Below are 15,108 nucleotides of genomic sequence, written 5' to 3' on the forward strand. Positions count from 1 at the left end.
ATGTAATAAGTTGGGTGGATAAAGGGGAACCAGTAAATGGAGTATATTTGGACTTCTGAAATGCATTCCTTAAGATACCATGTAAAAGGTAAGCAAAAGACACTGGGGAGATGGTTGGCTAACTAACAGAAAACAGAAGGTTGGGATCAATGACAGTGGCACAGTGGGTAGTGCCACTGCCTCACAGCTCCAGGGACCCGGGTTCGATCCCGACCTCCGGCGCTGTGTGCGTGCGTCTGTGGCCACTGGGAGAATGTGCATGGGTTTACCCCGGGTGCTCCAGCTTCCTCCCACAACCCACTGAAGTGTGAGGCTGGTGGGTTAACTGGCTGCTGGTGTGTGGGTCAGGGGTAGAATCTGGGGGGAGGAGTTGATGGGAAAGTGGGGACAATAAAATCGGATTATGTGTCAATGGGTGGTGAATGGTTGGAACGGACTCAGTGGGCCTGAGGGCCTGTTTCCGTGCTGTGTGACTCTAAAAAAAATGGGTCTTAGAGTATGTGGGTCATATCAATGGGCCAATTTGGCAAACTGTAACTAGTGAGGTGTGACAAGGATCACTGCTAGGGCCTTAACTTTTATATTAATATCTATCTGGTGCTTGCTCTTATGATGCAGCTCAGTGTACTCTCTGAGAGATTGGGAGATCTCTCTGGGGGAAGAGGGAGAGCCCAGTCAGTGTACAGATCTCTCCGAGTGACATCCTTCGCTCCTGTAGCAGCATCCACCTATTTAACACCTCACCATAACAAGCTGCATCAGTGACTGTGGACACTGCCACTGGGCGTGAAGTGGCTGAGTTACGACCTGCTCTCTGGTCTGCGCTGCGCTGTATGACACAGGCCTGTGAAGCACGGAGACTGTTCCGAGGGCCCTCTCTGATCTGGTTTAACAGGGAAACCAAGTTGGACACCGAGCAGCTCCTGGGAAAGAACGGGTTGAAGCAGGAGGCAGGGAGGAGGCTTGAACCCATCGTGGAGAGGAGGAAAAGGAATGAGGAGGAATGAGGGAGGGATATTACCAGACAGGAAAGAATAAAGTGAGTCATTCCAATCGGGATTGAAGAAATGGCTCCAACTATGGAGCTAGTGGTTGGAATATTTCCTCCAGCTTGGAGCCCCAATCTGGAGAAGGAATCATAGCTTCATGGAGAGACGCAGTAGGGAAACAGGCCCATCAGCCCACCATCAACACCCATTTACACTGATCCCATTTTATTCTCCCCACATTCTAATCAATTCCGCCCTTAATCCCCTCACCAGATTCTACCCCTCACCCACACACTGGGGGGCAATTCACAGCGGCCGATTAACCCACCGACCCCGCACGTCGTCGGGATGTGGGAGGGAGCACCTGGGGGAAACCCACACAGTCACAGGGAGAATGTGCAAACTCCACACACACACAGCTCCAGAGGCTGGGATTGAACCTGGGTCTCTGGAATTCTGAGGCTTCAGATCTACTGTGCTGATGGCCTGGGAAGGGGTGCAGTCTGGATTTGGAGGAACACGGTTCCAAGAAGTAAGGGCTAGGAATTGGAAGGGGTGACTTGACTGATGTTTGCTGGTTGGGTTGATAAAAGAGTTCAAGATAATCCGCTGTAGAGGCTCGGACTTGAGCAAGTCTTAATTTTGAACCAGAGTTTGTCTGATTTTTGGCAACCAAATTTGTGAAGGTAATGGGAGGGTTAGGTCACAGATCAGCGGGGCAGATGGACAGGCCGAGGCTGCCAGTGTACTGACCTAGAGAACCAGAGAGAGGAGGAGGGGGGATGTTCGGATCAAGCACATTTGAGAGACAGACAGACATCCATCATTCAACTGGAGTGTGGGCAACACAGATGATTTCTCTCATCGCAGAGGAAGAACACACCAGATTGTTACCCAGGTTGAAGACAGAGGATTCACAGATAGTGGCACAGTAGACAGAGCCACCGCCTCGCAGGTCAATCGAGTCGGGTTCGATCCCGAACTCTGTCCCTATGTGTGGAATTCTCCGTGACTGCGTGGGATCCCCCTGGGTTCTCCGGTTTCCACCCACATCCCAATGACGTGTGGGGTCAGTGGGCTGCTGTAAATCATCCCTAGTGTGTGGGTGAGGGGGTAGAATCTGGAGGGGGAGTTGATGGGAATGTGGGGAGAATAAAATAGGATTGGTATGAATGGGTGGTTAATGGTCAGAACAGTCTTGGTGGGTCGAAGGGCCTGTTACTGAGCTGTGTGACTCTAGGATTAGCGTAAACTGGCATTTTATGGTTAGCATGGATTCAGTGGACTGAAGGGCCTGTTTCCCAATTTGGGCGACTATTGTGATATTGACTGACGTCCTGGCAATAGGCAAACGAGACCGTTGTCAGAGTCTCCAAACTTACTCAAGCCCCATGTTCTGGGCCCCATCAGGCCATAAGATATCGGAGCAGAATTAGGCCATTTAGCCCATCGAGTCTGCTCCGCCATTCAATCGCGGCTGATTCTTTGTCCCCACCCCCCCAACCCCATTCTCCCACCTTCTCCCCATAACCCTTCTTACCAGTCAAGAACCTATCAATCTCTGCCTTAAATACACCCAATGACTTGGCCTCCACCACCCTCTGTGGCAACAAATTCCACAGATTCGCCACCCTCTGGCTGAAGAAATTCCTCCTCATCTCAGTTCTGAAGGGATGTCCCTTTATTCTGAGGCTGTGCCCTCGGATCCCGGACTCTCCCACTGATGGAAACATCCTCTCCACGTCCACTCTATCCAGGCCTTTCGGTTTCTGATTGGTTTCAATGAGATGCCCCCCCCTTATCCTTCTGAACTCCATCGAGTGCAGGCCCAGAGACATCAAACGCTCCTCATATGTGAAGCTGTGGAGACTGCTCTCATTTCAAGGCCGGCCTAAGCCAGGGCTGCGATGCCTGGGTCTGAGGGCAGTGGTCCGCGGGGGTGGGTGGGCGGGAGGCAGATTGCAGGGCCCTTACCTTTTCTTCGGCTCCTCCTCCCTGTGCTTCCACTCCACCTTGGTTTTGCGGTACAGCAGGTTCATCTCGTGACGGAGGGAGCGACTGACTCGGTCGGAACTGCAGCTGAGGCTCGTCAGCGAGTTGTAGGCCTTCAGACCCTTCTCCTCGATGAACTGCAGAAAGCTGCTGATGGCTGCATCCTGGAGACCACTTGACATCTTCCAGGGGCCGGCTGCTGGGGGCAAAACTGCGGGCGCCGGCCCCCCCTGTTGGCAGAGATCACATTAGACTCAGCGACGGTGTAGATACAGAGTGAAGCTCCCTCCACACCGTCCCATCACACACTCCTGGGGTCAGGCTATATACTGATTAAAAAAGTTCCCTTGAAAGAAATTTTCTGTAGTATTCACACTGACCGTCTCCCAGTTGTTATTTGGAGACTCAAATTCCCTTGTATTCTTGTCCTTGTGTCCTGACAGGTTGCATCACAGTCTGGTATGGTAATTCAAATGCACAGGAACATAACAAGCTGCAGAGAGTAGTGGACTCTGCCTAATACATCACGGTCACATCCCTCCCTACCAGCGGTAGTATCTACAGGAGGTGCTGCCTCAAGGCACCATCCATCATCAACAATTCCCCACCATCCGGGCCGTGTCATCTTCTCGCTGCTACCATCGGGCAGGAGGTACAGAAGCCTGAAGTCCCACACCACCAGGTTCAGGAACAGCTACTTCCCTTCAACCATTCCGTTCTTGAACCAACCGGCACAACCCTAATCACTACAGTTTAGCAACACTACAACCACTTTGATACCTTTGCACTAAAATAGACTTTTTTGTTCTAATTATGTTCTCTTGTAAAACATTCTTTAATTTAATTTTAATTTACATTTTTATTGTGAATGCGAATTATCTGATGCTCTGTGCCTGTGATGCTGCTGCAAGTAAGTTTTTCATTGCACCTGTGCACACATGGGCTTGTGCAGATAGCAATAAATTTGACTTTGATTCTCACAACCTTGCCTACAAGCTTCCTCATCCCTCTTCCCAAGATGGTTTGGGCATCCACAGCAGAACATCCTGATATTTCCTCTCCACTCAGTATAGCCTCATTTGGTAAACTGTCAAACATATCATTCCCTTCTCAAACTCACGTTGTTTCTCTAACCAAAATTCTTACTCCCTATCACACCTTACACCAGCGTAAGCAAACATGTTGGAGCAACTGGTTTAGGGTTTGAGGGGGTTCAGTTTACAGACAGCGGGGTAACCGCCCCTTGTGTTTTTTTTGAATTCTCAACACCCAAAGTTATTAGCCCCTCGTTCCAACCTGAGTTGCCTCAATTCACCATGGACTAAGCTGATACATGAGGGTTAAGGCCAAATATTCTGATTCCTAAAAGGAGGGTTACTTGTTATTCAAGCAGCAGTCATATAAAATGGTTGGTCGTTCAGTCCCTGTTACACACACGCATGGTCAGTGGTGAGACACGGTGCCTGTTTTACACACATACACACAGTCAGCGCTGGGACACACACAGCCAGTCTCTGTTACACACACAACCAGTGCTTGGAATTAAATGGTAATTTTATGTTCTCTCTACATGTCTACAGACTTGCTGATTGTGGGCGGCGAGTTTGTTGTTGTTCTGTTGAAGCAGGGTTTGGCAGAGCTGTGTCTGGGACACTGCAGTCATGAAAGTGGCAGGTGGCTCGGGACTCTTTGAACTTAGATCTCCTTTGTGGTTTTATGCTGTGCCTTTGGTATGCAAAGATCAGGATGTTGTTTTAACACAATGAATATCTCAAACAGCATGGGAGGGAGTGACAAGGGTCTGAAATGAGAATTGGAACTCTATGGACTTCTCCTGAAAGAAGGCTGCTTGCATCTTGCTGGGCCTGGGGATGTACATGTTCACGGTGTGACGTCACACCATCCAGACACATGGCGAGGTGGAGCAAGTGACCCCGTACACACTCCTTGAACGGCATATCTCCCGCTGAAAAACTGGGGCCAGCAAAGTTGGACACCCACTGAAAACCAAGCTGAGGCGACACATGTAGACTTTCCCCTCGCCACTCCAGGAGCCAGTTGGCTTCTTCTCTGGAATTCTGTGGGATTCCTGCCGGAAGCTCACCACAGATCTCCCCTCAATGAGGACTGAGTGAGTGTGGAATCAGCGGTGATCCCCTGCATTGAGGCCAGCTGTGGTTACCTTCGTGTCCAGAACACGTTAAATCCCGCCACGGACACCATGTGGGGAGGGAGCAGTGTCACTCATCTCCCTCCCACTTCCTCAGCAGCCCAGTGAGGAACCGCTTGAGCCACAGCCATTGATCAGAACCATCCTGCACCCCACCCTATCTTCTCGAGGACGGTGCGGACAGGTCCCAGGAGCAGTGCCAACTCCGACCGATGGTCAATGGCCAACTGGACTTTGTTGTGGCAACCCTTGGTCTTCTCCAGGAAATTCTGGAGTACCTCCATGGAACGAGATAAAGACTGGTGGGAGTTTTGGACAGTGTTGGCTGTCAAGGGAGACAGCAGGATATAGATCAGTTACAGATACGGGTGGAGAAATGGCAGACAGAGTTTAATCCGGCTAAGCTTTAGGAGATCAAATATGAGGGGCAAGTATACAGTTAATGGCAAGACCCTTAATAGCACTGATGTACAGAGGGATCTAAGGGTCTGAGTCTATGGCTCCCTAAAAGTGGCCACACAAGTAGACAGGGTGGTAAAGAAGGCATATGGCATTCTTGCCTTCATCGGTCAAAGCAGTGAGTACAAGAGTCGGGAAGTCACGTTGCAGCTGTATGAAACTGGTTAGGCCACATTTGGAGTATTGTGTGCAGTTCTGGTCGCCCCATTACAGGAATGATGTGGAGGCTTTGGGGAGGGTGCAGAAGAGGTTTACCAGGATGCTGCCTGGATTAAAGGGCATGAGCTATAAGGAGAGACGGGACAAACTTGGGTTGTTTTCTCCAGAGCATCGGAGGCCAAGGTGAGACCTGATAGAGGTTTATAAAATTATGAGGGGGATATTTAGGGTAGACAATCAAAGTCTTTTCCCCAGGGCAGAATTGTGGACATGCATTTAAGGTGAAAGGGGGAACATCTGAGAGAAATATGCAAAGCCAGTTTTGTTTTATGTACACAGAGTGGTGGGTGCCTGGAACAGGCTTCCAGGGGAAGTGGTGGAAGCAGATACGACAGAAGCGTTGAGGAGGCTGTTAGATAGACACATGAATATACAGGGAATGGAGTGATATGGATCATGTGCAGTCAGAAGAGATTTTATTCAATTCGGCCTCATGTTTGGTGCAGACATTGTGGGCTGAAGGGCCTGTTCCTGTGCTGTACTGTTCCACGTTCTATCGGTGAGACTCAGCAGTGGGCACAAATCTGTCCACTGTCTCACTGGCGATTGAATTGTCCCCCTGCTCTACAAAGTGTCCCTGTTCTCCTCCAGACAGTCTTCATTAGATCTGGAGTCACTGTTGAGGACTCCCCAACAATCACTGTGTTACCCCCTTTGGTGGGTCATGCCCAGGAACTGTTTGTTGGGGCAGGATAGAGGGACTTTTACTTTGCATCTAACCCATGCTGTGCCTGTCCTTGGAGTGTGTGACAGGAAGCTTCACTCTGCATCTAACCCATGCTGTCCCGGTTCAGGGAGTGTGTGACAGGACAGAGTGGAGGGAGCTTTACTCTGTGTCTAACCCCAACTGTCTGTGCCCTGGGAATGATGTAGGATAAAACATATCCTACAACAGGAATATTCTTCAGTTTAATTATGGGAATAATTGGAATGAAGAAGTTAAACAGGAGACACTCAGAAAGAGGACATTCAGCCCATTCACGTGATAGTAGGACTTTCAATTTTGCCACCAACAGGGTATGGCCCCAGGAGTACTTGAAGTACCACAATGCAATGCCTTAGCCATGGCAGTCAATGGATCATTCAACCAAGGAGGGTATCCCCCTACACCCAATCCCCTTTCCCGCTGACATCCTGATGTCACTCTGTCAGTTACCGAGCACGTCTGGGGATCTGCTACCAATAGTACCCTTCGACCTCAGATGTGCCACAGCCCGTTACATCATCTCACCATTGAAGGAAATTCATGCCAGAAAGAGTGTGGTCGGCTTCACAGAAGATCCCAGTGCCCTCAGTGAGCTAACTGTCCTGTCTCAGCAGTGGTGTCACCAGGATTAACTCCCCTCCCCTCCTTCAGAATTCTTTGTGAGGGGCTGTGATGAAGGAAGCAAGATCCCACAAGCACTACGGAAATGATCGGCTGGCTAACTGACCATCCCCCATAGGATCTACTGGGAGGGCAGGTTTGGGGCCTAGTTTAAGACTTCACCCCAATACTTGGCACTTCCGGCAGTGTAGACCTCCCTCAGTACTGCAAGGGGGTTGGGGGTCTGTCAGCCTGAGGGGTCTGATCTCAGTGGACTTCTGAGGTAGGTGGTGGGAGGGAGGCACTGCGAGGGCTGGGATTCAGGCCTGGGGGTCTCTGGGCCCAAACCTCCTGGCTGTGGTAACCAGGTCTAGGCAAGGCTGGGCACCAAGTCTAACCCACCCTGGACAAACCCCTCCCCTTGCCTGCACAAGGAAGGTCATCCTCTAACTTGTGAGCCTCCTCATGGCTTCTGCTCCTGACACAACCACCATCCCAACCTTACCCACAGCAGCCAATGACAAGGCAACAAAACCAGTGGGGAGGAAGTAGAGGGCACAGGTAACTTCTTCTCACAGAGGACAGCAAGTATGTGGAAGAAGCTGCCAGAGGAAGTAATAGGAAAGATGACATTAAGCTGCAAAGAGTGCAGACAAGAGTTTGGAGGATACCTCCACGACAGCAGGCCCTGAGTTGAAGGGAGAGGTTTGGCAGACTAGGACATTATTCCTTGGAATGTAACCCTAGAGAGGTGTACAAGATCATGACGTGCATAGATAGGGTGAATGCACAGTCTTACAGGGAAGGGGAACTTAAAATAGAAGACATAGGTTTAAGGAGAGGTGAAAGATTTAAAAGGGACCTGAGGGGCAACTTCTTCACACAGAGGGTGATGGGTAGATGGAACGAGCTGCCAGAATAAACGGTTGAGACAGGTATAAATAACAACATTTAAAAAGGTACTTGGACAGGAAAGGAAAGGTTTTGAGGGATTTGGGACAAACGCGGGTAAATGGGACTAGCTCAGATGGGAGTCTTGGCCAGCATGGACCAACTGAGGCGCAAGGCAACCAATCCTAGCCGTCCCATTACAGGAAGGTTGCAGCTTTGGAGAGGGTGCAGAAGAGGTTTACCAGGATGCTGCCTGGATTAGAGAACACGTGCTATAAGGAGAGGTTGGACAAACTTAGGTTGTTTTCTCTGGAGCGGCGGAGGTTGAGGGGAGATCTGATAGAGGTTTATAAGATTATGAGAGGCATACAGTAGGCAGTCAGGATTGAAATGTCTAATACCAGAGGGCATGCATTTAAGGTGAGAGGGAGCAAGTTCAAAGGAGATGTGCGGGACAAATTTTTTTTCCCTACACAGTGGTGGGTGTGTAGAATGTGTTGCTAGGGGCAGTGGTGGAGGCAGATTCGATAGGCAGCTCTTAGGTAGCCCCATGAGTGTGCAGAGAATGGAGGGACGTAGACCCTGTGCAGGCAGAAGGGATGAGTTTAGCTGGGCATTTAACTAGTTGGGGCACAACGTCGTGGGCCGAAGGGCCTGTTCCTGTTGATGTACTTTGAAGGAACTGGCCTCAACCGGGAGCAGCCTGCCACAAAGCGAGAACAACAGTCCCCCACCCCACACATCCCACCGAGGGGGGAAAAGCAAGATCCCAAACCAAGCCAGGAATGAGGCGTCACCGTGTCACACTCTGCAGCAATGTCCGGACAACCAAAACATGCACAAAACAAACACCTCCCCTCCCAACCCCCAAAACCACCCCACCAAATCCCTCTCTCAGAAGACAAAATTCCTTACCTCCTTCAAGCCACACTCGGGGATCTCACTGACCTTCGCCCATTCATTCACTCGTATTGTCTGATGTGCTGAGATCCTCCCTCTTCAGCTGGGAGGAGGGGGGGGGGGGGTGGAGGAAGGAGGGAGGGAGGCCTCCCCCACCAAGCCGACCAGTCCCTTAAGGCACTCAGAGCAGCCCCCCCTCCACCACCACCACCACCCAGCCGAGGGTAGATAGCGCCGACCTCCTCCCCGTCCACCCAAACCCACCCTGGGCAATGCTCCAACAACAACAACAACAACAGGCGGCTCTCTCTCTCTCTCTCTCTCTGCCTCAGGTTAAAGAAAAGAAAGACCTCACCTCAACGAGGGATGAATCATTCGTGTTTTCTCCAATGGCTTCCACGTCTCAGCGGCAGAACATTTGCCCCGCTCGCTTCCGAGCTTCCCATTTTATTTCTGGCGGCGGTTGTTGTTGTTGTTGTTGTCTCCACCCCCCCCCCCCGCCCGCCGCCTCCTTGACGACGGCGCCTCGGGGCCGCGGCCTAGCTATTGTCGGGCTTCTTCTGAGGAGGAGGGGGGGGTGAGTGTTTTATTTCCCCTTTTTTTTGTTGGTTAAAGGCAGAAGAAGACGGGGGGGGGGGGGGTAGATGCTTCTCCTCTCTCTCTCTCTGTGTGTGGGGAGCCGCTCGGCCCGTCGGCTCAGGGCTGGTTCGCCCGGCGGCCTTCCTGAGGTGAATTGGCGCCGCTTCCCGCGGGCGGCTTGAAGTGAGCGGCGCTGTTCTTTCTTCCCAGATTTATAAAGGGCGAGGGTGGTGGGAGAGGGGAGGGAGGGAAGGGTTTCTTGTTGGGGAGGGAGGAGGGGAGGCGGGAGAGGGCGTGCGGCCTGTGTGCTGGGCGGGCAGAGGGAGAGGCCGCTTCCCCCGGCGGGCTCGGCACCTGCTCGACCCGCCTGACTTCCGTCTCCCCCCCGCTCCACCACCACACCCCCTCCTCCTTCCTCCCCTTTCCTCCCTCCCCCCTCCTTCCTCCTCCTCCTCCTCCTCACGGACGCAATGCGTGAGGCCTGACGGAGGTAATGGCAGAGCTGACGCACGGCGGCCCACACAGGCCTTTGTTCCTCCTCCCTCATCCCGATCCACGGGGGGAGGGAGGGGGGTCTGAAGTATGGACCTTGCTCATCTGAGGGGGGAGGGAGGAGATGAGGGAGGGAGGAGATCAAGGAGGGAGATCGAGGAGGTGGGGTGTAGGGAGGGAGGGAGGATGAGGGGGGAGGGAGATGGGAGGGAGGGGGATGAGGGGAGGGGGAGGAGATGAGGGGAGGGAGGGGGGGAGATGAGGGGAGGGAGGGGGAGGAGATGAGGGGAGGGAGGGGGAGATGAGGGGAGGGAGGGGGAGATGAGGGGAGATGAGGGGAGGGAGGGGAGGAGATGAGGGGAGGGAGGGGGAGATGAGGGGAGGGAGGGGGAGATGAGGGGAGGGGGAGGAGATGAGGGGAGGGGGGAGATGAGGGGAGGGAGGGGGAGGAGATGAGGGGAGGGAGGGGGAGGAGATGAGGGGAGGGAGGGGGAGGAGATGAGGGGAGGGAGGGAGAGGTGGGGTGGAGGGAGGGAGGATGAGGGGGGAGGGAGATGAGGGGAGGGGGGGAGGGGAGGGGGAGGAGATGAGGGGGAGGAGATGAGGGGAGGGAGGGGGAGATGAGGGGAGGGAGGGGGGAGGTGAGGGGAGGGAGGGGGGAGGGGAGGGAGGGAGATGAGGGGGAGGGAGGAGATGGAGGGTGATGGGTAGTGAGGGTGATGAGGGAGGGATGGAGGAGATGTGAGGGAAGGAGGTGATGAGGGGGGAGGGAGATGAGGGGGGGAGGGAGGTAATGGCAGAGCTGACGCACGGCGGCCCACACAGGCCTTTGTTCCTCCTCCCTCATCCTGATCCACGGGGGGGGGGGGGGGTCTGAAGTATGGACCTTGCTCATCTGAGGGGGGAGGGAGGAGATCGAGGAGATGAGGGGCGTAGGGAGGGAGGAGATGAGGGGGAGGAGGGAGGGAGATGAGGAGGGAGGGAGATGGAGGGGAGGGAGAGAGGAGATGGGGGAGGGAGGGAGATGAGCGGGAGGAGATGAGGGAGGGAGGGAGATGGGGAGGAGGGAGGGAAATGAGAGGGAGGGAGGAGATGAGGGAGGGAGGGTGATGGGTAGCGAGGGTGATGAGGAGGGAGGGATGATGTGAGGGAAGGAAGTGATGAGGGAGGGAGATGAGGGGTGTGGAGGGAGGAGATGAGGGGGAGGGAGGTAATGGCAGAGCTGATGCATGGCGGCCCACACAGGCCTTTGTTTCCCCCCTCATCCCAATCGACGGGGGGGGGGGGGGAGTCTGCTGTGTGGACCTTGCTCATCTGAGGGAGGAGATGGGGGGGAGGGAGGACATGAGGGGGGAGGAGAGGGGCAAGGGGAGGAGAGGAGATGGGGAGGGAGGAGATGAGGGAAGAGGTGAGGGAGGGATGAGATGAGGGGAGGGAGGAGATGAGGGGTGGGGTGTGTTTGGATGGTGTGTGAGAGGAGGGGAGGGAAGGGGAGTGGGGAGGGAGGAGGGTGGGGAGGGTGGGAAGGGAGGGGAAGGGGTGTGGAAAGGGAGGAGGGGAGGGAGTGGGAGGAGAGGAGGAGGGAATGGGAGGGATGAGGGTAGGGGGCAGGGTGAAGGGGAGTGCTGGGGGAGAGGAGGAGAGGGGTGGAGTGAGGGAGAGGGGGGAGGGAGGACGGGGCAAGGAAGAAAGGGAAGGGAGAAGTGGGGAGGGAGTGAGGGAAGGGGAGTGAGGGAGGAGGGGCTGTGGAAGGGAGGAGTGGGGAGGAAGGAGAAGGGATATGAGAATGGAGGAGAGGGGAGGGGCATAAGGGGAGGAGGGAGGTGAGGGGGTAAGAGGAGGGAAGGGCAAAGGGAGGGGGTAGGCAAAGTGGAGAGGGGTAGTAGCGGAGGGAGGAGGAGGGGGGCATGGAGAGAGCAGAGGCTCCGTCACTCAGCGAGCTCCCACCCACTACTGGGTGAGCTGGAGTCGGGGGTGGGACTTGCTGAGATGAGGTGGAGATCATCTCCACGACCCACAGAGCTCCAGCTTCCTGCTGTATCCACAACCAGCAGGTCCTGCCCTCGGCAAAGTGAATCTCCTCCTCTCCACAACCATCCTCACAGCCTGTGGTTCACTGCCTCCTCCCTCTGTCCCTTGCCAGCTGTATCCGTATCACCGAATCGACCTGAGCCTGGCAGGAGGTGACCTCTGTTGACCGCCGCCTTCTCCGAGTCCCGTTTAACCCCCAGATGTCTGGAATGTGCAAGCACCTCTGGTGATTTAGGAAAGCAGGGCGCTGTGAGAAAGAGAGGTTGAGCAGAGATTTAAAGGGACTGTGTATTTTTCATGCTGTTTCAACCCCATCCACTGCTTCCTGATAAATGTTTTATCTAGTCTGGGCTATGGTGAGATAAGATAAGATATCTTTATTAGTCACATATACATTGAAACTCACAGTGAAATGCAACTTTTTGCGTAGGGTGTTCTGGGGGCAGCCTGCAAGTGTCGCCACACTTCCGGCGCCAACATAGCATGCCCACTACTTCCTAACCCGTACGTCTTTGGAATGTGGGAGGGAACCGGAGCACCCGGAGGAAACCCATGCAGACACGGGGAGAACGTACAAACTCCTTACAGACAGCGGCGGAATTCAACCCGGGTCGCTGGCGCTGTAATAGCGTTACACTTGTTGAGTCAAAGTTGAATTAGCCATCAACCAAAATCCATGGACATTGGTTTCGAAATTTCTAAGCAATTTTCCCCATCCTCTCCGCAAGCCCCAACAACTTTCTGGGTGAGAGAGTCCTAGATCTCCTCATTCTCTCTGAAGAAATGTTTTGGAAGTGCGAGAGGGGACTGGTCGGGTATGTAGGGATCTTAACAGGGTGGGTGTGGAGTTATACCCTCTTCTCACAGCTCCCATCGGCAGGAGGTACAGAAGCTTGAAGTCCCCACATCACCAGGTTCAGGAACAGTTTCTTCCCTTCAACCATCAGGTTCTTGGACCGACCTGCACCACCCTAACCCTGCCTCAGCAACAGAACACGACGGACCACCTCTTGCACCGCCATGGGCTTGTCTCTGATTGTGTTTTTTTGCACAAGTATCTTGTTTTGTACAGTTTTCTCTTCGCTGTCTTGTATAATTTATGTACAATTTATATTCTGTATGTTGTCTGTATCTACGTGCCAGTGATGCTGCTGCAAGCAAGTTTTTCATTGTACCTGTACCTCAGTGTAACTGGCGCACGTGACAATAAACTCCACTGGACTCCTCTTGTGAAAGAACGTAAAACTAGGGGGTGACTGTTTAAAACTAAGAGGCCGTCCATTTAAAATAGATGTGGCAATGTTTTATCTCTGAGGGGGTGGGGTGAGCCTTTAGAATTCTCTTCCTCAAAGGGAGGTGGATGTGGAGTCTGAATATTTGAAGGCAGAGGGAGATTGATTCTTGACAAACAAGGGGGGAGAGTGAAAGGTCACCGGGGTGGTGGCGATGCAGAGCTGAGGATACCATCAGATGACCCATAATCTAACTAAATGACGGAGCTGGCAGGAAGGGGCCGAGTGGCCTATTTCTGCTCCTGATCTGTATGTTCCTGACATCACACCTGATCTTATTCCCCCTTGTTTTGAATTCCTGATCACCCCACCAGCTCCTCCTAAGGAGACGTACCTTCTCTCTCTGAGAACCCTCCCACTGTATTACAAAGCTGGGCCTCCGCCCTCCCTCAATGCCAGTGATACCCCCTGGAATTACGGGGGTGGGTTTGCCTTCCTCGGAAAGCGTCTGCTTGCGATTTTCCGTAACGCGAATCCTCGTTGTCAGCACGAATCAAGAAACAAGAGTTGAGAAAAAAATAAACTTTGTGTTGATTTATTGACTTTTTTTTTACACATACGTTCTGAGAGAGTGAATTTTATTCCATGTCACAAATTTTTAGGTAGTGATTTGTTAATTCTGTAAAAGTGAATGTCCATTACCTGGACGTGTAATGCAGGGGTTGCTTGAACTCAGGAGAATATGGGGCTGCCACTGTAACTTAACCCTTTAAACCCTCATATTCTAGTGAATCTAGATTGCACAGTTTTCAATGTCCAACTGGAATTTCATGGTGATACAGCACAGAAACAGGCCTTCGGCCCACTGAACATCAAGCACCCCTGTCCACCGATCCCATTTCATCCTCCCCACATTCCCATCAACTCCCCCCCAGATTCTACCCCTCACCCACACACTAGGGGGGCAATTTACTGCAGCCGATTAACCCACCAACCCCGCACGTCGTTGGGATGTGGGAGGGAAGCGGAGCGCACGGGGGGAAGCCCACGCAGTCACAGGGAGAAGGTGGAAACTCCACACACATGCACGCGCACACACACACACACAAACACACACCCAGGATCGGAGGTCGGGATTGAACCCGGGTCTCTGGTGCTGTGAGGCAGCAGCACTACCTGCTGTGCCACTGCCGCCCCATTCATATGAATGTAACTAAATATTCACCCACCTTTAATGTTGCCTTTACCTAGTCTGGGCTCATGTGCAACTCCAGACCCTCACCAAGCAGTTTGGCTTCAAGCTGTCCTTTGAGGTAGGTCAAATGTTCAAAAGCACCCAATACCTCTATTTGGTATTGGATTATTATTGTCACTTGTACCAAGGTATAGTGAATAACTTGTCTTGCATACTGATCGTACAGATCAATTCATTTTACAGTGCATTGAGGCAGTACAGGGTAAAAACAATAACGGAATACAGAGTAAAGTGTCACAGCTACAGGGAAGTGCATTGCAGGTAGACAATAAGGTGCAAGGTCAAACAAGGTAGATTGTGAGGTCAAGAGTCCATCTCATAAGGGAACTGTTCAATAGTCTTATCACAGTGGGATAGAAGCTGTCCTTGAGCCTGGTGGTACGTGCCCTCAGGCTCCTGTATCTTCTGCCTGATGGGAGAGGGGAGAAGAGAGAATGACCCGGGTGGGTGGGGTCTTTGATTATGCTGGCTGCTTCACCAAGGCAGTGAGAGGTATAGACAGAGTCCATGGAGGGAGGCTGGTTTCTGCAATGCGCTGGGCTGTGTCCACAACCCTTTGCAGTTTCTTGCGGTCCTGGGCAGAGCAGTTGCTC

General features: G+C 52.9%; 1 protein-coding gene across 2 annotated transcripts in view; it reads right to left on the bottom strand.

Annotated features, from left to right (window-relative positions):
* LOC127586591 (neuronal tyrosine-phosphorylated phosphoinositide-3-kinase adapter 1) overlaps window positions 1-10,053 on the bottom strand; it is a 28,768-nt gene extending 18,715 nt beyond the window's left edge. The window contains exons 1-2 of one of the 2 annotated variants that reach the window (XM_052044680.1): window positions 9,282-10,053; window positions 2,964-3,211 (exon numbers count right to left, since the gene is read on the bottom strand). In XM_052044680.1, coding sequence (XP_051900640.1) covers window positions 2,964-3,163 — 200 coding nt within the window. In that variant the 5' untranslated portion in view covers window positions 3,164-3,211; window positions 9,282-10,053. Of the gene's footprint in view, window positions 1-2,963; window positions 3,212-8,941; window positions 9,093-9,281 lie in introns of those variants that run through there. The other variant, XM_052044681.1, reaches the window with a different exon arrangement.
* Between the last annotated feature and the right edge of the window lie 5,055 nt (window positions 10,054-15,108).

Source organism: Pristis pectinata, chromosome 37 (assembly GCF_009764475.1).
Source record: "Pristis pectinata isolate sPriPec2 chromosome 37, sPriPec2.1.pri, whole genome shotgun sequence".
NCBI classification, from domain to species: Eukaryota; Metazoa; Chordata; class Chondrichthyes; order Rhinopristiformes; family Pristidae; genus Pristis; species Pristis pectinata.